Source organism: Ursus maritimus, unplaced genomic scaffold (assembly GCF_017311325.1).
Source record: "Ursus maritimus isolate PB19 unplaced genomic scaffold, ASM1731132v1 scaffold_9, whole genome shotgun sequence".
In the NCBI taxonomy this organism is placed as follows: Eukaryota; Metazoa; Chordata; class Mammalia; order Carnivora; family Ursidae; genus Ursus; species Ursus maritimus.
The window spans coordinates 71,048,647-71,070,524 of record NW_024427107.1 but is presented as its reverse complement, the minus strand read 5'-3'; the positions used below and the strand labels follow the sequence as shown (position 1 = coordinate 71,070,524).

The 21,878-nt window shown below is 46.1% G+C and overlaps 1 protein-coding gene across 1 annotated transcript in view; it reads left to right on the top strand.

Annotated features, from left to right (window-relative positions):
• Window positions 1–21,878, top strand: part of HHLA1 (HERV-H LTR-associating 1) — a 33,224-nt gene that overhangs the window by 655 nt on the left and 10,691 nt on the right. Inside the window, exons 2-12 of the mRNA XM_040625603.1 lie at window positions 690–749; window positions 4,150–4,206; window positions 5,054–5,134; window positions 5,834–5,917; window positions 6,021–6,104; window positions 11,490–11,573; window positions 13,455–13,511; window positions 13,616–13,708; window positions 16,134–16,382; window positions 18,215–18,433; window positions 21,736–21,804. Of these exons, the coding sequence (XP_040481537.1) occupies window positions 690–749; window positions 4,150–4,206; window positions 5,054–5,134; window positions 5,834–5,917; window positions 6,021–6,104; window positions 11,490–11,573; window positions 13,455–13,511; window positions 13,616–13,708; window positions 16,134–16,382; window positions 18,215–18,433; window positions 21,736–21,804 (1,137 nt within the window). The remainder of the gene's footprint in view (window positions 1–689; window positions 750–4,149; window positions 4,207–5,053; window positions 5,135–5,833; window positions 5,918–6,020; window positions 6,105–11,489; window positions 11,574–13,454; window positions 13,512–13,615; window positions 13,709–16,133; window positions 16,383–18,214; window positions 18,434–21,735; window positions 21,805–21,878) is intronic.

The window sequence follows — 21,878 nt, the reverse complement described above, 5'->3', positions numbered from 1 at the left end:
CTTTGGATGGCATCCCAAGTCATTCACATGCTGTACACGACCCTGCCCGCCTCGCCATCACCAGTTCCTACAATACCCTGTCTCCTCCATTCTTTGTGCTCTATGACTGTTGGCCTTTGCTCACAGTAGTAACTGTGCCCACCTGGGTCCCTGGGCGCACACTGTCATCCACACTCTGAATACCCCCAGCCAGTTATATCCTACTCAGGTGTTATTCGTTCTCCAGATCTCGACAGCACATCACCCCCCAGGGAAAGCTTTCAGACCACTGAAATGAGTCAGGCCCCCTGTTACACACCTTCCAAGTGCCCTTTAAAATATTCAACATATTTTGTAATAATATTCTTGGGTCTTCTTTTCTTCCACATCCGCCTTCCTGACTAGACTTACGCTCCGTAAGGATGGGATCTGTACCCGCTTGCCCAACATGGTATCCCCAGCACCTAACACGCACGATGCTTATTAAACTCCAGCTGCCGAACAACACTGTCACTCATTAGTGTTGTTATCGTTGATCAATAAATATTCGATGACTGAATTGAATGAACAAACTACATGTGGGATTTTAAACAAGACACGTCACTGTTTCAGATCATAACTTTCTCATCATTAAAATGAGTATTTGAATTAAATACCTTCTGCTGTCAAATCTGGGTTATAATTCTCTGATGAACGCTTTCTTATTTCAGTGTCTGCTGTTAAAGGAGAAGCCAAGAAGGAAAAGGTCATGACCTTCCTTCCTACCACAGGTAAAGGTGCAGGTGCTCCTGCCCAGCTCATTCTGTCTTGGACAAACTCTTTGGCTGCTCCCAGTCTCACTTTTTCTATCTGTAAGCAGGAGATTGCATGCTCAAGCTCTGTCATAGGAATAGTTCCTGGGAGTTGCTCTTGCACTTTTTTTTTTTTTTATGATGTTAGTCACCATACAGTACTTCATTAGTTTTTGATGTAGTGCTCCATGGTTCGCTGTTCGCTTTACGGTTCATGACACACCTGGATTCTCATGATCTTATTAAATCCGCAAAGATCATGACATTCTATGAGCCATGGAAGATTTCATAATGGGAGGCGTTGTCATGTGCCGTCATCACCTTTGCAATAATTTCGTCTTTCTTTGTCTTTTCTTTTTTCTTTTTGATGGTATGAAATTGGCTATACAGCAAGACTGAATGCATTGCACCAAAAGGAACACATCCAGGGGTCTAATTGCTTTTCCTAACTTGTTAGTAAACAAGCAGGATAATGAGGGGTGGGGTTGGGGGGATTACTCTTCAGTTTTAAATATTTTTTTTTAATAGAGAGAGCACTTGAGAGAGAGCATGAGTGGTGGGGAGAGGCAAAGAGAGAGAGAGAGAGAGTCTTTAACAGGCTCCATGACCAGGGCAGAGCCCGACTTGGGGCCCAACAGGGGGCTCAATCTCATGACCCCAAGATCATAACCTGAGCTGAAATCAAGAGCCAGATGCTCAATCGCCTGAGCCATCCAGGCACCCCTCATTTTTATTTATTTTTAACTAGTATATTCATGTAGTTCAAAATGCAAAAGGTATGCAAGTGTATAAAGTTAAAATAGTCCCCAGCCAACCACTTCCCTTCCCCAGCAGACACCAGTTGTACCAATTTCTTATGTATGAGCAGCTTAATTTTAAATAAATATTTCCCCTATTTGAGTCTTCAACTTCCTCCTCTTTAAATGGGAACAATTTCCGCTCCACAGGTAATCATAAAGGATGAAAGGTAATTAAAATAGGAAGTACAAAAAAGTATGAAAAGTGGCAACACCTTCTATCTTTAAGATGCTACTACGGTGGTCTTTTCATCCAAAAAGAGAACAATAGTTTTATATTATCCGTCTGGTAATTTATTTGAAAACTGCTTCTGTGTGGCATCCCGTTCTGAAATTTTTGCTTCAGGGCTGTTCAGTTCACACTTTAAATATCATTAGCAAAACCCACCCACAGGTTTGCAATTATAAAAAGGCCTGGTGGAAATATGTTTCCCTGGTGGAGGGAGCCATGCTCAAGAACAGTTCTTGGTTAGTAAGATTGCACAGGGCCCACCAACCTGGCTTTGCAGGTGCAGGAGTCCTGCAGATCTCATAGCCTAGGACACCCCTGTAGCCTGGAGCTCCTGAGGCCCCATGACCCCGATTCCCGATCACGTGACCGCTCAGGTGGAGGGCCACTCAGAGCACCAGACGGCTGGGTGCCGCCTTTGCACCTGTTTGATCACAAACACCTGTCTCAGAGTTCCTGCTGCTGTCACGTAACCCACCTCCTCCAGCAACCATGTGTCGGGAAGCAGAACCACAGACCCCACCTACCTCTGACCCCAAAGCTTCAGCGTTTAACCAGGAAGCTTGATATCCGCTGAAAGGGTAAACTGGCTTAAGCAGGCAGAGGTTAGCTGGATGGAAGTTCCCACAAGCTGCTGGAAAAGCCGGGAACACCCTAAACCTCCGTCCCCAGATGAATGGATAAAGAAAACGTGGTATGTACAGACAGTGAGATAACATTCGGCCTTAAAAAGGAAGACAATCGGGACACCTGGGTGGCTCAGGTTATGATTCCAGGGCCCTGGGATCGAGTCCCGCATCAGGCTCCTTGCTCAGCGGGGAGCCTGCTTCTCCCTCTGCCTGCTGCTCCCCCTGCCCGTTCTCTCTCTCTGACAAATAAATAAGTAAAATCTTTAAAAAGGAAAGAAAAGGAAAAGAAAGGAAGAAAGAAAGGAAGGAAGGAAGGAAGGAAGGAAGGAAGGAAGGAAGAAAGAAAGAAGAAAGAAAGAGAAAGAAAGAAAGAAAGAAAGAAAGAAAGAAAGAAAGAAAGAAAGAAAGAAAGAAAATCTTGCCATACAGAACAGATGGATGGAGCTGGAGGACATTAAGCAAAGTGCAACAAGCCAGTCACAGAAGAATGAATAGGATACGACACCACTTCTAGGAAGTATCCAAAATGATCAAACTCTTAGAAGCAGAAAGTAGAAAGGTGATTACCAGGGACTCCAGGGAGGGAAACAGGGCCACCACCTGGATACGGGACGTATGTACATCACTTCGCTTTCTTGGGCCTCAATGTCCTCATCCTTCAAAGGGAATGCTGGACAAGGTGACTCGTAAGGATGTTATAAATTGTGCGAGGCCGTGCTTGCACGATACTATTTCATTCATGAGAACTTTTATTTCAGTGTCTGGAAACAGAGACGTTAAAAAGGAAAAAGAGGCTGCTGTCTTCGGTGTGACAGGTAACTAGGCCAGCCTTGACTCCCGACTTGCCTCTGGAACACATTTTTCAGCCTGTCTCTGCCTTGGTTTTTCCATCTGTAGAATGGGCATAGAGCACCTGCTCCCCTGGAATGGAACAGGGAACAGAATCTTGGCAACAAGAATAGCAACAAAGGCCGAATGCTCATAATGGCCCCTAGTCCAAAACAGCTGAGTTTTCAGGTCACAACTTTCCATCACCTCCGCAGGGAGGCCCTCCCCTTCCCCCAGACCAGGCCGGGCACCCTAATAGAGGAGCTCACGGCCTCCCGCCGTGCCCTGTCTGCCACTCCTCACGTGCAATTACACGTGCGTGTTTGTCCTCCCGCCCGAGGCACAGACCGTAAGCCCCACAGGGGTGGAGACGTGCCCCTTTCCCTCGACCTCTTTAGACCCAACACTCAGCATGATTGCTTGGCCTTCAGTGAGTCTTTGTTGAAGGAATAAAGAGTGAATTATGCTTTAGGCATTTCAAGATTTCCTATGATGTTTTCTTTGATAGCATGAACCCCACTGAGTGGGCAGGTGGCCCGATGTTCAGGAAAGGCCGCTGCTCTGCAGCTCTTAGGAAGAGGGTTCTGGGCTCTCTTGTTTCGGCAACTTTCTTGTCCACTCTGAGTCTTGGTTTCCTGATCCGGGAGAGGTGGGGTAGATTAGACCCCCTGCCTGGGGATCTGAACTTGCCTGTTTATTAAAATGTGGATTTCGAGGCCAAGGTCAGCCCAAGGAGACTTGAGTGTCAGGAGAGGAGCCTGCCTTTTCATAGGGCCATTGATTCTGACCTTCCCCGAGCCCAAGGCCGCTGCGTAGAGACCCCCAAGGCTTCTCCAACGACTTCAGGCTGGGGTTGCAGGCTCCCCTGTCTCCCATAAAGCCTTTTCTCTCCCCAGTGTCTGGCCTTGGAGACGAGAGGAAGGAAAAAGGGGTGGCTTTTCTCGACACCACAGGTGAGTCCCCTCCTCCCCCAGGGCTCTGCGGGTGGCCCCAGCTGCCAAGGGAGCTCCCCCACTTCCCCGGACCCCCACTCGCAGTCCCCACAGCCTGGGGCAGCACTTCCCCAGTCTTCAGATCCTATGAGCCACTCAAGTCTCTGAGCACTAAGTAAGCATTGCAAAAGACCGCTTTAGTAAAAACACGAAGAGGAGTATTTACCACTACTTCTGCCTTGCCAGCTGCTGTTCCAGATGTTCAGGGAATAGCCAGGAGATGGGCAGATTTTAACCTAGCACTGTCTCTCCGCTTGACTGCCCGATATCAATGTCTGGGGGAGTGACCGATTGGTGGAACGATTTTGGTGGGGATGTCTGGGCCACATCCCAGTCCTGTTCAACCTGAATCTCTGAGGATAGAGCCCAACCATCAGAATTGCAGATTTAAAAAAAAAAAAACCTTTCTCCCAGGGATGCCAGCACCCAGTCAGGGCATTTTCTGTTAGATATGTAGTCCTTTCCAAACGCTGAGCCATTGAGAACTCAGGCGATTTCCTTGGGCTTCCCATTGTACCCGAGCATTTCCCACCCATCCTTACTGCCTCCAAATGCAGAGATAAATTACTCACAAAGTGTTCCTGTCCTTCCCGTGGACTTCTCTTATCTAACTTGTCATGACGTATGCCACCGGCTGTCACCTGCTGAGCGCGGACACTGCCTTTTATCTGTGAACTCCTTGTGCCCAGCTGCGCGTATGAGTTCGGTAAATGTCCAAAGAGGAGGCACGTCTGCCTGAATGTCAGAAATGGGGAACTTCCATTGCGAGAAAAGCCTGCCAGTGACATGATCTGCGAATCTATTCCAGAGCTGCCTGCAAGGTCGGTCGATCTGTCCGCCCTGAACCTGACAGAGCTGGTGAACGGAATGCTGAATAGAGCTTTAAGAGGTACCTTTTTTTTTTATATATATATATAATTTAAATACAATGAGCCAACTTGCAGTACATCATTAATTTCAGGTGTAGTGTTCAAGAAGTTAGCAGGTGCGTATAACACCCAGTGCTCATCACATCACGTGCCCTCCTTCAGGCCCATCCCCTAGTCACCCCATCCCCCACCCCTCTCCCCTCCAGCAGCCCTCAGTTTGTAAAAGCACAATCCAGGCCCCCTCCTGCCTTGTACCCGCTTTACTTCTGCAACATGGGCAAGACAGGTCCCGTCTCTGCGCCCCAGCTTCTCCGTGTTCAGACGGAGAACGCAGTGTCCTACCTGACCCCTGATGAGGTCGAAAACATCCACGTGACGTTGGAGTCTCACCAGCATCTGAGAGCAAACTGCATTCCAGACGTGGCCTATGTGCAGGCGTTTCTGGTCACAAGTACACTGTGAGAGAATTGCCAGGGCTTAGGGACAGATCAGGAAGTAGAGTCAAGTGACACATACTTTTGCCATTTTTGGTTTGCTTTTATGTGATTTTGTGCATTATTTTCCATGTTTGGTATTTTATTGTTTATTTTTGTTTTTTTTTACTTTTATTATTTGTTCATTGTATTTTTAATTTCTAGTATCTGTTCACTAATCGATAGTATTATGATTGTCAGGAGGCATTTGTCTGACGGCTTCTTTTACCTCTGTCTCCCTGGCAGATACCAAGAAGTTCTTCTCCTTGCTAAGCATCACTTCCTACAGCTCCTTTGCCTTCCACAAGTTTTCTGTGGCCATTTACAACAGTAAGTGTGGCTGGGCTCTTCTTGGGGGCGATGATGGTGAGCGATGAGCCCACAGGGCCAGGCTCCGTATCAGGACCACCCTGTGGATCTCATCTCTTCACAGTTTCCAACCTGAAGACTGTGGACCCCGACAAGTTCCCCACCCGGTACTGCTACTGTCTGAACAACCGGACCAATGACTTATCAGGTGGGTGGAGCTACCCGCCAGGCTCGTGGCTTTCCTGATTTTGCTTGTCCCCTTCGGATATGTTTGATTCGATTTTTTCCTCCTTAGCGTGAAATAGAAAAGACGGTGGGATCTAATATGCTCAGCTATGTGCACATCCACTCTCACAGCAAGTTCTTCTCTTGGTTTTTATCCTAGAGGAATAGTTATGTCCGAACAAAGGGGCAAGAACAAAATGTTTGTGCAGCATTGTTTTTTTTTTTTAAAGATTTTATTTATTTATTTGACAGAGATAGAGACAGCCAGCGAGAGAGGGAACACAAGCAGGGGGAGTGGGAGAGGAAGAAGCAGGCTCATAGCGGAGGAGCCCAATGTGGGACTCGATCCCAGAACACTGGGATCACGCCCTGAGCCGAAGGCAGATGCTTAACCGCTGTGCCACCCAGGCGCCCCCGTGCAGCATTGTTTTAACAGAAAACTCTGAAAACAACACAAATAGGCATCATTAGGAAAATGGCTAAATAGTCTATACTTCGGTAAACAGCCGTAGGCCATGCATAAATGAATGGGTGTGGCCAGATTTGGCCCACGTCTGGAAACCTTTCCATGCCATTTTTAATTAGAAAAACAGAGTTACAAAATAAGGTGTAGACGGCACTGTCACGGGTGAAGAGATACCTATCTGGACCACGGATAGGTGTTTATCTCTGAAAGAAGATAAGGTAGCATGTTTTGCAGTGGACGAGAGTATCCCTGGATCTTTCTTTCAATGCTAGGATATTCCTGTATTACTTTTATAGTTGAAAATTAAAATTCTTTGATGTTCCTTCTATTTAGAGAATCCTGGAAAGTAAAGCTGAAAATTACTCTCTCACCACTAATCCACACATTCGGTGGTTCTTTACTGAGCACGTTCTATGAGCCAGACTCTCTTCCAGGTGTGGGGGTACCACAGTGGGCAACGTGGACATACTCACCCTGCTCTCATGGACTAGATTCTATAGGAAGGGACAGAGAGTCGAAAATACATGGTATGTTGGCTACTAACATGACCATGAGCACAGTAAAGCAGGGGAAAGGGGGAGGAGGGAGGTGGTGGGCATGACTGCTGTGTATACGGTGGTCAGGGAAGTCTTCGCTAATGAGGCAGGAAGTGGAGAGACAGCCCTGTGGTACCTGGGGACAGAGTGTTCCGGGCAAAAGCCCAGGCAGCAGGGTAAGGATGAGAGAGGCCAGCATGGCTAGAGCAGGTGAGCCAGGGCAGACGGTCATGGGAAATGAGCTCAGAGTTGTGGGGGCAAAGTAGGGAGGGTGTTGAGGATCAAGTAGAAGTTTGTAGTCCACTGCAAGGATTTTGATTTTCACTCTGAATAAGAAGGAAGCCAAGGTGATTGTCCACACAGAGGAGTGATATGATTTAACTTATATTTTAAAAGGCTCTCTTTGGCTTTTCCTTAAAAAAAAATAGATAGTAAGAGAAGTGAAGAGTGAAGATGGAAGGTCTAACCCTTGACCCAACCTTAAAAATATTTTCCAGGATATTACAAAGTCTGCAAACATTTGTAATGATGACATAACCTGTAAACATCAGCATTTTCTTAGCCATATGCTGTTGACTTTTGGATGGATTCTAGGTTTTTCTTAACATAAAAAATCCTGTATTGGACATCTTGGTGCATAAAATGTTTCCCTTTTTTAGATTACTTTCAAAGGACAGATTATTCCTTGAAGTGAAATTTCTGGAACAAATATTGTGAATATTTTAAAGAGAGTAATTAGTAATGTTTAATGAGTACTGTTTGCCAGACCCAGCAGCAAGTACCTCACAGCCATTATCTTGTTTAACTGGCCCTTCAAGTCTTATCAACCAATTATATGTGGGCGGATACATGTTGTCCATACCCACAGCTTCCTCAGCCTCTCATCAGCCCCTGCTGGGGGCCAGTTTAATGCGGGCACTGAGCCCCTGCCCTGACTCTATAAGAGATAAAAATAAAATGTAAAAAATGAAGTCACATCTGCAGGAAAAGAGTTCCTAATTTCACTCGGTGAGCCCAAGCATATTTCTGCACCTTTGAAACGATTATTTGAAAAGAATTGATCCATGGATCGTTACCGCCAATAAAATAGTGTGCTGCTCCCCAGTTAAGCCACAACAATTTTTTAATGAGGTTGACAATGGACACGTCACAAAGTGCTGGTGTCCATTCCCCTCAGATCACTGCCAAGAAAGGCAGTACGCAGGCGAACACCTTGCCATTGCGCAGGTCGTGGGGGAAGATGTGGATACTCTTCTGACCTGGATCATTTTCACTTGAATATTCTCAACTCTGACTTAAAACCCCCCCTGTGGGGTGTCTTTGCATCTTTTTAATTTTTCTAGATGAAAGTAGCTTAAATTTTCTTGATTTTAAAAAATAATGTACTATGATGTCAACACGTCATATGACGGGGACAGTGTAATCAAAAAAAAATCAGAAATACCTGAAATCCCAACATCCATAGGTCATCACATCACCCAAGGCGGTCTAAGCCACCTCTCTAATCTACCTACCTAAGCCATCTGTCAACTAGTTTTCTAACCTACCTATCTACCTTCCCACCTACCCCTTCCATCTGCCCATCTATCTACCCATCCCACTCTGTATTCTCTATATTTTTTAGAATACAAACCAGGTTAATATGACAAAAGACCCCAAAATAAGGCACCTGGCAGAGGGTAGAAGGTAAGAGCTTTCATGCATGACCATCTGGGTAAACATAGCAGGGCTGCTCTGTGTGATGGTTTAGGGGGCCCAGGATCCTTCTAGCTTGTTGCTCTGCCTCCCATGATGCATTGCCCTTGTTCCTATAGTCCAGGATGATTTCCCACCACATCCACGTTCCAGCCACATGGAAGAGGAGAAAGGAGCTGAGGACATTCCCATTCACTATATAAACACAGTCTGGAAACCTTCCACAGGGCTTCTTCTCACACTCTATCACCCAGAATTTAGTCCTAGGGCCGCACCCACCTGCAAACAGGCTCAAAAATGTAGTTTTATGTTCAATCACCATATGCCCAACTGAAATTTCATGTTCTCTTATTAAAGGAAGGTGGGAGAATGGAGAGTGAGAGACAACCATCCTTATCTACCAAGTTGTCCATGCAGCTTTGTAATCCACCTTTAAACTAATCAGTACATCTTAAAACCATTCTAGTCCAATGAATATAAATATGTCTCATCCTTCATATGAATTCATAGTATTCGTGGAAAGAATGTACCATAATGTATTTAATTTGTCTCTTCTTGATGGAAACTTCGTTTATCCCCAGTGTTGTTATAATTATGAACAATGCTATGATGAATACCTGTATACTTGGAGTACTTGGAGTACTGGCCTATTTATGCTGTAGGATACAGTCCTTGAAATGGAATTGCTGTCTGACAGGGAAACAATTCTGTGGTGATTCAAATTGCTAAAATTTCCTCTAAGACATCTTGCATAAGTTTACACTTCTACCAATAATGTTGGAGAGCACATGTTTTTCCACAGCCTTGTCAACACAAAGTACTAAGACACATTCGTAAACCATTACCAACTGGATAGGCAAAAGGCTTTTTCCCCCTATTTTCTATGTATATATAAAGTAGTCAGAAATCACTCATCTATAGGTATTGCTAGTAAATTAGATTCAAATTTTCATCAAAACAAAGAATGTCTCTGACATAATGATAATTGGTTTTCTTCCAAGCCTCATAGAGAGATTGTAAAAGTCATTCTGAAGGGAGAGTTCACACAGTGTGTTGAGTAAAACGTTGCTTGAGTAGTAGTGGGAATATTGGGAAGAGTGGGAGATTTGGTCCAACATAGACAGTTCAAATTCAAGCTCCACCACAATCTCTGGGACCTTGGGAAATGTCCATCATCTCTCTGCAACTGGGACACAACCTGGACTCCATCTTGGTGTCCTGCCTCCAGAGCCACAGTCTTGGCTTCTGTGCAGTGTTAATAGAAGATTACAGTGTCCTGGTCTGCTCGTGAGTCTCCCTCTCTCCCACTAATCTCAGCTTCTGGTGGGCAGAGATGGTGTCTCACACAATCCTCCAATACCAGGCAGGTGTCTGGTGCCCTGTAAACACTCCATGAATGTTTACTAGAAAAATGGATTAATGAACAAAAAAAATTGAGAAGTGGGAAGAAAATAAATGGAAGAAATAATTATATACTACCCTTCCTCAGTTTCCACAATGTGACCAAGGACAGACTGGTCTAAAGAGACATAGAAAGGAGGCACCCAAGCTGGCGTCCCTTCTGCATGGCTAGGTGTCCACATCTGCATGGCTGTTCTATCACGCCTCCTCTCCTGGAGATCAACAGTGTGTCCATGCAGGTGTGATAAGATGGCACCATGGCTCTAGTTCATGTAAAGAAGTGTCCCCTTCCTGTTGGCCTCACGTGCTGCACATTCCATTGGTTATCATATGACATTTCCCTGCATTTCTGGACTCTGCATTTTCAATCCTCTGTGTTCTGTATTTTCGAGTCAGCTTGCCCCCTACCCAAGTTTATAATCCCATTGAGTAAAGAAGTGATTTTATAAAGCACGAAAGGAAATTATCTGGATGACACCAGAAGCTTCTTCCTTAATTTTTGGGGCTCCTAGAATTCATACCCCTTGTTCTGGAAGCCAAAAACATGTTGGATCCTGGAAAACCATAAAGGAACAGAGGCAAAGGTAGCAGCTTTTTGCCTGGAAGTATGTTGGGAGCTTTCATTAGTCAATAGCACCCACCATGTCAAGCAATGGCCCTTATTCAAACCCTGCTCAGAGAGAAAGTTCGCAAAGATTTGATAGCCTGAAATAGGAAATTCTCCCAATCACCACCCATCAGCCTTCTTAACAAGGCGGACAGGAGCGGGGGTTCCTGGTTCTGTTTTGTGTAGGGTTCTAGTCTCTTTATAACTCACCACTAACGTTGACGTCACATCTTGAAAATCCAAAACTCTGTAAATTCATGTTGCCTAACTGTGAGGCTGCTTCCTGTGAGATGGACTTGGTATTCCAAAGCAATTAGAGGCGATAACAGGGGACAATAAATGAGAAAAACCATTAATCAATAATGTGGCTTTTCACAGCCATTTGCTGTTGGCACAGAGGGATTTGGAGGGAGAGGGCAATGGGAAGAGGAAGGGGATTATGATGGTGGATCCAGAAGTTTTCTCCCTGCCTGGAAATAAGACATCTTTATAACTATATATATATATAACTATAACTTTCCACCTCTATATGATCCTTAACATTCCTCAACACACTGAATGAAATCAAACGTGTAAAATCTACTCTGAAAAGTCCAAATACATGATACTTTTCCCCTCAAGTCTCTGGATCCGAAATTTAAACCTTCTCAATCCTTCTTGCAGATTTCACAGCCCTGCTGGTGGACATCATTGGAAATTCTACCAGCTACCTCACAGAGATTTTTAAGTCAACGTCCATCCTCTCAGGTGTGTTCATCTTGAAAATGCGGGGGAAATTGGAGATTTGGCAAATTTGCAAAATTTAATCAAAATATAATCAAAACTAGAATTTGCATCCACCATGGGTATGTAATCAAAGCTAGTGGATGCCCCCCACCCCAAGCCCTGCCCCAGGTGGGCTGCCAGGAACCTCTGTGTAAGTTTTATTTAGACAATCAGTGTGGTCCAATTTCAACCACTAGTATTTGAAGGCTCCATCCTCCAATCAGCTATTCCTGGTTAGGAGGAAGAATCCAAGGCTCAGAGTTAGGGGAATCTGGGCCGACTCAGGAAAACAGATTCTACTAGACAGCTGTACTCCCATTTTAAAGAAGAGAAACTGAGATTTGTAGAGGTTGCCTATTTTGCTCAAGGTCAGCTCAGAATTTAGTATTAGGTCGATATGCAGCCCAAGCCCATGTCTGCCCTACTGTTGAGAAAGAACTGCCTCGTTTACAAGGTGGCTTCATATAACCCCCAAGCAGGTTGTGTTCCCCCAGGGACCCACTTTGCAAAGCACAGATCTAGTCAATCGCCCACACATGGCCTCATCAGAAAGGCCAGGGTGTTGCACCATGGAGCAACTACTGTGTTAGAAACAGGGAAGGGAGAAAGAGAAATAGTAGTAGGTATCACCAGGGGCTGTCCATGTATTCCCTCATTGGATCCTCACTATAACCTTTGGAGTAATTACGTATTTATCCCTATGTTACCGGTAAGGAAACCATGGCCCAGAGAGGTCAAGTAACTTGCCCAAGTTACTTGCAGAAATGGCATTCTAACCCAGGTGATCTGGCTCTGAAGTCCATGATCTTGCTCACTATGCTAATATATATATGATAACAGGACCACATTCACAGTGAGAATTATTGTTATTATGACTATTTACTGAGCTCTTCTATCTGCCAGTCACCGTGCACATTATCTCATTGGATCATCATAGCCACCCTTTGAAGGACGTGCAAGCAAATGTCCACATTGCTTTGGGCAGCATCTTTTTAAAAAAAATTTTTTTTTTTGAGAGAGAGAGCATGGTGCAAGCAGAGGGGGAGAGACTGAAGGACAGGGAGAGAGAGAATCTTAAGCAGGCTCCATGCTCAGCGCAGTGCCAGATATGGAGCTCGATCTCATGACCCTGAGATCATGATCTGAGCCAAAACCAAGAGTTGGATGCTTAACCCTGCTTTGGGCAGGGCACCCCGCTTTGGGCAGGGCACCCCGCTTTGGGCAGCGTCGTAAGGGACGAGTACATTTAGGAATTCACTCATTTTCAGACTTTTGCAGGTCTAACACGGCATCTATACCATACATGATAAAACACTTCCAGCAGCCTCCGGGGCAGCACCCCCTGATCATACACGCTCTCATTCATTTAGCAACCCGGCCCTTTACGCTACACAAAACAGATAAAGGCTGTAATTAGCTTCCTATCTGTCAAGTCAGGTTTGCCACCAAATAAGTTTTGGTGCCAAACTCACACAAACCCTCCCATCTTTCAGTGATTTCGGGATTTGGAAATCTCTAATGAGGCACTGTGGAATTTGAATGTTCACCACTTTAAAGATGGGTAAAGTGAGTCCTAGAGATGTCAAGTAGTTCATTCATGGCCACATGGCTAGTAAACGGCAGAGCGGATGTTGTAACGCTGGCCGCTGACCCCAGGGGCTGTGCCTTCACCGTTACATTATTCAGTACCTCCCCCCCCAAAAAAAACAACCCCAGAAAATCAGGGCTGCCTTAAAAGGAAGGTGTTAGCCTTATTTTCCTACAATATCTTGAGCTAGGGATTTCCGGCTTAATTTTCATTTCAGCCAAAGACCCCCAGCTTCCGATCCATCGCTAAGTCTTATGTGCTGGTTTGTCTTCCAGTGAGTCAAACGAACGAATCCGACTGCACCTTCATCTGCGCGATGACAGGAAAGTCAGGTGAGCCACCAGCCATTCTCTGACAAGCTCTCTGAGCTGAGAATCAAACAGAACCCACCAGCAGCTGAGCCCAAGATTCGATCCTGTTGGTGTCGTCTTTGTAGGAAGGAATCTTTCTGACTTCTGGGACATGGCAGAGAAATCCCCTGTGATCAACTACACATTCACCAGCAGCACGTCTGGTGTTCCGGGTGAGTGTAGATGCCCCCCCGCCCCCGGTCCTACTGTCGTCTCCAGACCCGGGTCCCAGCTAGCAGACTGAAGACCGAAGCTGCCCTCACGTGTTTTGTTTAGCTACACGGGGCTAAAATCAAAGGATTTCACCATTAAAGAAAATTAACCTTGGATTCTCTTACAAGAGAAGATCTGGTAACTCAACTGGAGTTGAGTGGCCCTGTCCCCATCCCTCTCATTAGGAGGGACACCTTCCTCCTCTTTTTCATAGCCCTTTCTGCTCCCTAATGCCTGGCACTTTTCTCTCATTTTAGCCACTTGGCTTTTGGAAGTAACTGAATGGTGACCCTGTTGTAGACATTGCCACCCTCTAATACCCAGCCCCTATCCCACCATCCTCTACCCCTCCGCACACACTCCTACCTATCTCCTACCTATCTTTCCCCTGGCACGAGTGGCATTTTTGGAACCACCTTTTAGCCTGCTTTCACCCCTACGCTTAACTGTCACTTTAAGCTGAGTAAAGTTTCTGGAATCTGGCTGGTCCTCCAAGATTACCTGCTGCTGCCGTGATTACCTTAGTTCCAGTCCTTGTCGTCTGCCTTTGACCTGAGATAGCCTCTGAACTAGTCTGCCTTGACCCAGTTTCGTATTTCTTAAAAATATCCATCCATTGCCGCAAGAACCATAGTCTTAAAATACAACTGGGTTTTGTCTCCTCGCTGCAGGAGCAGAGGGTCCAAAGCCCTTAGCCTGGAGTATACATTGCCTGTCAGCATGCCCAGCCCCGTCTGCTCTCTTTTTCCTTGAATTTCCTGCTAAAATAACATTGAAACTCCTGCCTCTTCTTGCAGATGGCACTTCTCTGCACGCCCGTGCCGTTTTGCTCGGCCTGGAACGCCTTCCCTACTTTTCCATATTTCAGAGCCCCAGTTTGTCTGTCAATCACCAGCTCAGCTGCTGCCTCCTCTTTCCTAAAAATCCCCTAATCAAAATTTGTCTTCTGTTGTCTACGACTCTATAATACGACACTCGTTCATCATTTAGAGTCGGTGTTACTCCAGGTTGGAACACAGGTGACTTTCCATGCGTGTCTTCTCAATGAATGGTCCTTGAAGGCAGATGCCGAAACGCCTTCAGCCCCACGATCTGCTTCCCCCTGGTGATTGCAGGGTACCACGTCGATACGATAGTTTCTTCATCAGCGTTTCATGGGGAGAAATGAAATTTACAATAAATCTCCAATTCTGCTGCCCTGATTCGCATTTATTGAAGTTATGTGAATTTATCTTAGTTACTCTGAGGAAGGAACCTCAACTTCCATGCAACGAGGCTGCTTGATAAGGAGATGAAATGGGCATTTGGTGGGTTCCCTTCACCTACTTGATTCTGAGGACAGATCCGAAGATTGAGTCAATTTCACTTCTTTAGAGAGTCCTCCCATGACCCTCCCAGGCCAGTCTCAAGCGTCGATCCCCTTGGTGCTCCTTTATGAAGCACAGATGCTTGGGAAGAGAGACCATGTTCACAAGTGGACATATATTCACAAGGCTGATGTCCTTGGTAGCCAGTCACCTGGCTGAGTGACGGTTTAATTGGGAGACATTTAGCCCTGTGTCCAATTGACCTGGAAACAAGCACCAGGCCTCTGGTGTGTGTGGGTATTACTGATCCCAGAAGTGAAGCAGGAGAGAAGAGGTGAGGCTGCAGGACGATGACTGGTACAAGCTGTGCCGTGCACAGTGACCTGCCGAAGGGGCAAGTGGGGGCTGAAATCCACCGGTCTGCAAGCCGGCCTTAGTCAACCCAGAAGAAGGGGCCTGTGGGCTCATGGGAGCCTGTCATCTTAACATGCAGCCCCCACCACCAAAGGCTGCCCAAAGGGAGCTAGGAGCTCGAATGAACACTTGAGCCCCTTCCTCCCTCTCTTCCAAGGAGCATCCAAGGAAACCGGCCAGATCTCCCTCCGAATTGAGCCTTCCTGCTACCTCATTGGGGACCTGTCTTTGAAGCAGCTTCTGATGTCCCCAAATTCTGCCTCTGCTCTCTGGCTGCACGCACGGGACACAGGAGCAAGCCTGTCCCCCTTCTAGGAAAAAGTGCCAGAGCCATCGAGGGGCTGAGGGCTGTGAGGTGGGCGAAGGGCTCTGACGGAATCGGGTTCTGTCAGGAAACATGTCGAATGTCTGATACTTTGCGGTCTGACAGCTTTGCATTCTGTTCACAGAACTTCGCTGCATAGTGTTTTTGGAAATTGATATTTTCGCTTCCTTTGCCATTCCAAAAGAAACACTCCTCTTTGGTGACATATGGTATTGTTCCAAGGAAGGGTTGCATCTCTGCGTTCAGAACGTTTGCTGTCCAACAATCTTTCAGTGGCTTGACGATTTTGTGCTCAAAGTGTCAAGCATATAAAAGCTGCCATTGACCGTCTCCCCGAATGTACAGCTCCCGGGGGCACGGCCGTGACTTCAAAGCTCACACCCACGGGCCAGCAGACACAACGGAGGACAAGCCGCCTGCACGGAACCCAGAGCACCAGGGCACCTGCTCCAAGAACCTCTCCCTGGACAGAGACAACTCCTGCAGAGGGCAAGCAGGCTGTGAGCACAGACAGGCTTCCCGAGCTCCACGCCAGGGCCACGGCCACGGCCACAGCCATGCAGGGCAGCTCCTCCCCCACCCTCCCAGCCTTGGGTAAGAAGCTTTCTCGCCCTTTCCCTCCTGTCCTGTTCCTCCCTCCTGTTCCCCCTGGGCTCACATAAATAAGTGAAATCCTTCCTTTATCCCCTGTCTATCGATCGCTTGCTTCTTCAGCATCCCTGAAAAAGAGATCAACATGAGCTGGTGTGAGTTTGATACAGACAAGCAAAGGCAGCGAGCATCACTGGCATAAGGTCCTGCCAACGTTTATTTGTATGACTTTTTTATTTTGAAATAATTTAAGACTCACAAGACATGGCAAAAATAGTACAGAGAGTTCCCTGATCCCCTTCACCCAGCATCCCCCAATAAGAATGTCTTACATAAGTGAAGTGTATTGTACCATGATGTGTTTCTATTTCAGCAAAGCATTTAGCAAAGTATCTCCTGAAATGAACACTATGTGGCAGAATGAGGTCAACATCTTATGGCAGGGTTAGGCTCATTTGTAGCTGGCTGGATAATGATGCCAAGACCGTGTTAATGACTTGAAGCCAGCACGGGAAGCTGCCACACGTGGTGGGCCAGCCAGAGAGTTCCTCCTTCCCCACCATCTTCGTGGACGCCATCAGTGGTGTTATTACAGAAGATGAAAAGACATCCTCATGCTATATGGAAATAAGATACAACGGAGATAACACTCTCATTAAAAGCCAGTCCTGTCTCAATGAGTTCCGACAAGGGACCAGAGCCATAGAATTCATTCATTCATTCTCTCATCAAAACATGTATTTAATACCAGACTCCAGGCTAGCTGCTAAAAGCACAGCTCTCTCAACGTTCCCTTTCGTTCCTGAGCGTGCAGACCAGGGAGGGAGACACGGACAAATGAACTGTTATGGTCTAGCCTACAAAGAGCTATTGTCCTGGAGAGCCCAGCGAGGAGGCTTCCTGGAGGAGGTGAGAACTGATGGGAGTCAGACAAACAAGAAAACAAGAATGAGGAAAAGCAATCAAGTTCACTAACCAGAAAGTCCTTAGTATGCTAGCCATTATCATGACAATTCCACATAATTAGAAAATTTCCTAGACTAATATGAAAAAAAAAAGATGTGATTGCTAGTGGCAAGAAAAATCATAAAATACTTAGCTATAAGCCTAGCAGGGAAAGTGCTGGGTTTCATAATAGAAAAACTATAAAACCTTAGTGAGAGTAATAAAGGCATATTTAAATTATTAAAGTGATATACCACGTTTTGGATGAGAAATGTGAATATTTTAAAGATGGCAGTCATTCCCAACTTAACTTATAGATTTAAAATTTTCCAAGGAGTTAGTTTTAAAAATTTGAAAAAAAAATTATTGTCATGTCTACCATGGAAATGAACGAGAGAATCTATAGAATTGTTTAAAAGCCTAGCGTGGGAAGCTAGGTCTTTGTCACAATCCTGTGATATTGTATTATCATTATTAGTATTATGATCATCCCCATTTTAATGATAAAGCTAAAAAGAATGAAATCACTTGTCCTTAATGTTACAACATGGGGGGGGGTCGCAGGAATGGTTTCCCCTCCGGTATCCTCACCTCAAACCCCATAACCTTTTCACTGGGTCGTGCAATGAGAAATGTGCTCTGAACTTTGAGAGAGCCTGCTGTTTGGATGTCCAAGGAATTTAGATTTCTTTCTTAAAATTAGTAGTTAGGAAAATAAAGTTTACTTTGGTCCATTTATTCCAGTTCAAGGTAGAGCTTAAGTCCCTGACTTCCTGTTTTATGCATGCACATAGCGTTTGCCCTTTGATAACATTTCAAAGTTTTGGTAATTTTATATCTGAATCAAAACAGTCAAGAATGTAAGTGGCCTGTTACTGTCCCATGTGCAGCTACCAGGAGGGTGGCCAAGACCCCACGGGTGACGACCAGCACTCAGGCATGGACTCCCACACTATCTATGCCCTGGGCACCTGCAGGGCCTCCCTGGGAAACACTGACCTCCACGCCGACAACTCCTACGGAGGCCGAGGCCACGAGGAGCCTGTCCGGGCCTCCTGCTAAGACAGCGGCCACACATGGCAACTCCTCCCGTGTTCGTCCAACCTCAGGTAAGAGAGGATGCTCACTCCCACCTCCCCCATTTTTAAACTAAATTTAGCACTGCCTGTCTTTAAAACATTTTCTAAATTTTTGAAATATAATGCATAAGAAAGTAATAAAACCTAAGTTAACGCCATAATTAATAATCATAAAGTGAACTCTCTCTCCCTTTTCTTTACTCCAACCCTTTGCTTCCCACCTTGAATGAATGAATGAATGAATGAAAACTCCCTCTTTGCAGGAATCTCCCACACCCTCTCTCTTTTATGTGCCCAATTTAGAAATTTCCAATTTCTTCTTTTCCCTTTCTCACTGTCCATGAAACAAGTGACCACTAGGAGCCAATACTGTTCCCTCCAGACTACCTTTTTGGCGTAGTGTTAATATGCATTAATGTTATTGCATTAATTACATATACACGATGTATATGCAATGTAATGTAGCATACTTGTTAATTACATACACAAATATAATGATACGTACATTAATGTGTAATCATGTACTATCAGGAAAGCCTGAGTTATAAAAAGCAAGAAAAAATTGTCAAATGTGATCCCAATTCTACGTATCTATGTGTATTTACATGTGTGTAATAAACATACACAGAAAATAGAAAGTAAAACAAAGTAAGACTAAAAAGAAGTTCACAACATATTAGCCTTGACCACATCTGGGAAGTAGATATGATTTTTATTTTTCTTCACCCCACTGTCACAAATTTTCCATATTTTCTACTCATATAATCAAACAAAAAAGTTTTTTGCATTTGTTTTTAAAATCACTTCCTCTGGTACCTGCAGCCCGAGGCCCTTCTTCCAAGCTCACCACGGTGGGTAGATCATAAGACTCTTTATTACTGTGCTTAGTGTCCATTAACTTGACCTTCCTCGCTCTGGGCCATGCTCTCTTCAAGGGCCTGAGTCTTTAATCTCCTCTGCCATGAAACATAGCAGGCATTCAGGAAAACGTTTGCTGAGCCACCTAAATTTCTTAAGAAATAGAGGGTATAAATGCAAAGTCTTGACTTTAAGCTCAAAATCAATTGCACCAACAGATCTGGGAATGCAATTTTGACAGCTGTGATTGGGGAAATACCTCACGTGATTGCATAGGAAAAATAAAAGCTCAACATTGGGGTTTGGCTAATAGGACCTCAGCCGCCAGCACAGCCCTGAGGCTACACGCTCTGGTCTTTATTCCAGACATGGCAGGGTTGCAATCCTGACTCACCGATGCTGTCTGTCCTTAGGCAGTTCTCTTGACCTCTCTGAGTCCTGGTTTTTTCATCTTCAAAAATGGAGGAGGTGATACCTACTTTCAGAGTGGCTGTGAGGATTGAATCAGGTGCCTTCAGGAAGGTGTTCGGTTCAGTCCATGGCAACGCCGACTAACCCGTCCCACTGCACCCACAGCGCAGGACGGTGGCCAGCTCCCAGAGACACACTTCGCAAGGGCAGTGGCAAACAGGACACCGCCAGAGGAGAGCATGTGTGTGCTTTTGCCCTAGGTCCCTTTCCATTCTAATCATCTGTCATTCTACAGTCCTTTAGTTCAACTGTAAAAACGAACCACAGACAAATAAACTCTGCGTTTGGGTTGTGGTTAAAGCTGGTCAGTTTCTAGAACGACATAGAAACACACCCAGGTAGCAAGCAAGCATCCACTGACACCTTCTGTGTTCAGGGGGCTTAAGTCCTGTGCCCTAAGACGACTCCAAATGATCGCCCCTCTCCCCTCTAAGGAAATGGCAAGATTGCCCCACGGACGGATCCCGACCACAGTCGTCTGTACGTGTGTGATGCTGTCCAGCTCCGTTGGAACGCAGTGGTCCCCTTGGAGCAAAAGCGGGGTCTAATGTGACCCTGCCACACCCACAGCCCTAGCAGGGGAGCATAAGTAAGGAGCAGCTGCTTCCCCCTCCACCTCACCCCTCCACGTCATCCCTGATGTAGTTTTGGAATATCGGTGAGGTTCCGTGGGGTGGAGTCCGGAGCCGACGACCAAGAAGGAATTCTTGAGACGTCTTTGGTGCAAAAGGTGGTTTATGAAAGCACAGGTTCAGGACCCGTGGGCAGAAAGAGCTGCTGCCCCCAGGTTATGAGGGGTGGCTGATTATATACTATGGGGTTGAGGGAAGGTAAGGGAAAGGGAGGTTGAGAAGACTCACAGGATACCAGAGGCCTTGCCATTGTCAAGTTAAGTTTTTCCCTCTAGCAAAGCATTAACATGAAGATGGCTGGGAACTTCCTGGAGGCTGCAGATTATAAGGACATTTAATCATAACTACATTCCCTTCCGGAAGCTAGGTTATTGGTAGAAATGCTTCGTTCTTGTAAACTGCTAAGACATTTGTAAACTGAGGGAGACTCAAGTCTTGCAGGATTGTGGTCTCTATAGGTTAACTGTTTCTTTGTCCTTTAGGGCAGCTAGGAGTGCCTGAGGAATGTCACATACATCCCATGGTGGGGGGATGGGGGTCAGTTTCTGCTTTGTGTTCAGCTTGCCTTCTGTTCCCTCCTCAATCCCCGGGGGTCCAACCATCCAGCCACAGCAAACAAGCTACCGCTCACTTGTCTGGGGCTTTCTTTATGCTCTTTGCTCTGCCTGGGAGGCCCGTTCTCCTCGCTCTCCACTGTGTTTCTTGTGTCTCAGAGAAGATGTCATCTGCCCCCAGCCTCTATCTTCTGCCCACGTGCAGGCCAGCCTCACCCCTTTTCTCCCACTTCACCACACGAGTGAAAAGACCTGTCATGTCTCCCTCTCCCTCACCCCCTGTAAGGAGACTGCTGTGCACGGTTTTGCCAGGGACCAGGATCTTGACAGCAAGGATCGTGTCCTCAAGTGGTCCTTAAACCAGGACTTTAGGAACGTGATCAAAAGAATAGCCGAGACGAGCCCATGCTCTATCCTGAAGATGACAGTTTATAAGGGCGGGGATGGCATGCGTGTGTGCACGGACTCAGAGGAGGGAAAAGCAGCATTCTCTTCACCAGGGAGCAGCCATGCTCGCACCCTGCCTGCATCACGTCACGACTCGCCCCTGCACCGCATCATTTCATACCAGTATTAGCTGGTTTCCAGTAGCATCCGACACGAGGTATCACAGCTATAGTTTCCTCCTCCACCCTGGGCAAACCTCCACTGCGAGTTTTAACTCTTACTCAGTTCGGCATCCTCACTGCCCTGCGGGGTACCTGGCTTAATAACCATCCTTGGTTGACTAGGGCAGGACTAGTGGCATGGGGCTTCTTCTCCCCATCGGGCACCCCGAGAAAAAACCCGGGCTCACCCCTCTCTCATTTCAACCCAGGAACCTCCACCCCTGGCACAAGGACCCCGAGTCCAACCAAGGCACCAGCCCCGAAATATCCACAGACAGGTAAGAAGGTTCAGCTGGGAAGAGAAACCCGATACCACAAGGCTTTGGGGTAGGGGATCCGGGGGGGGGGGGGG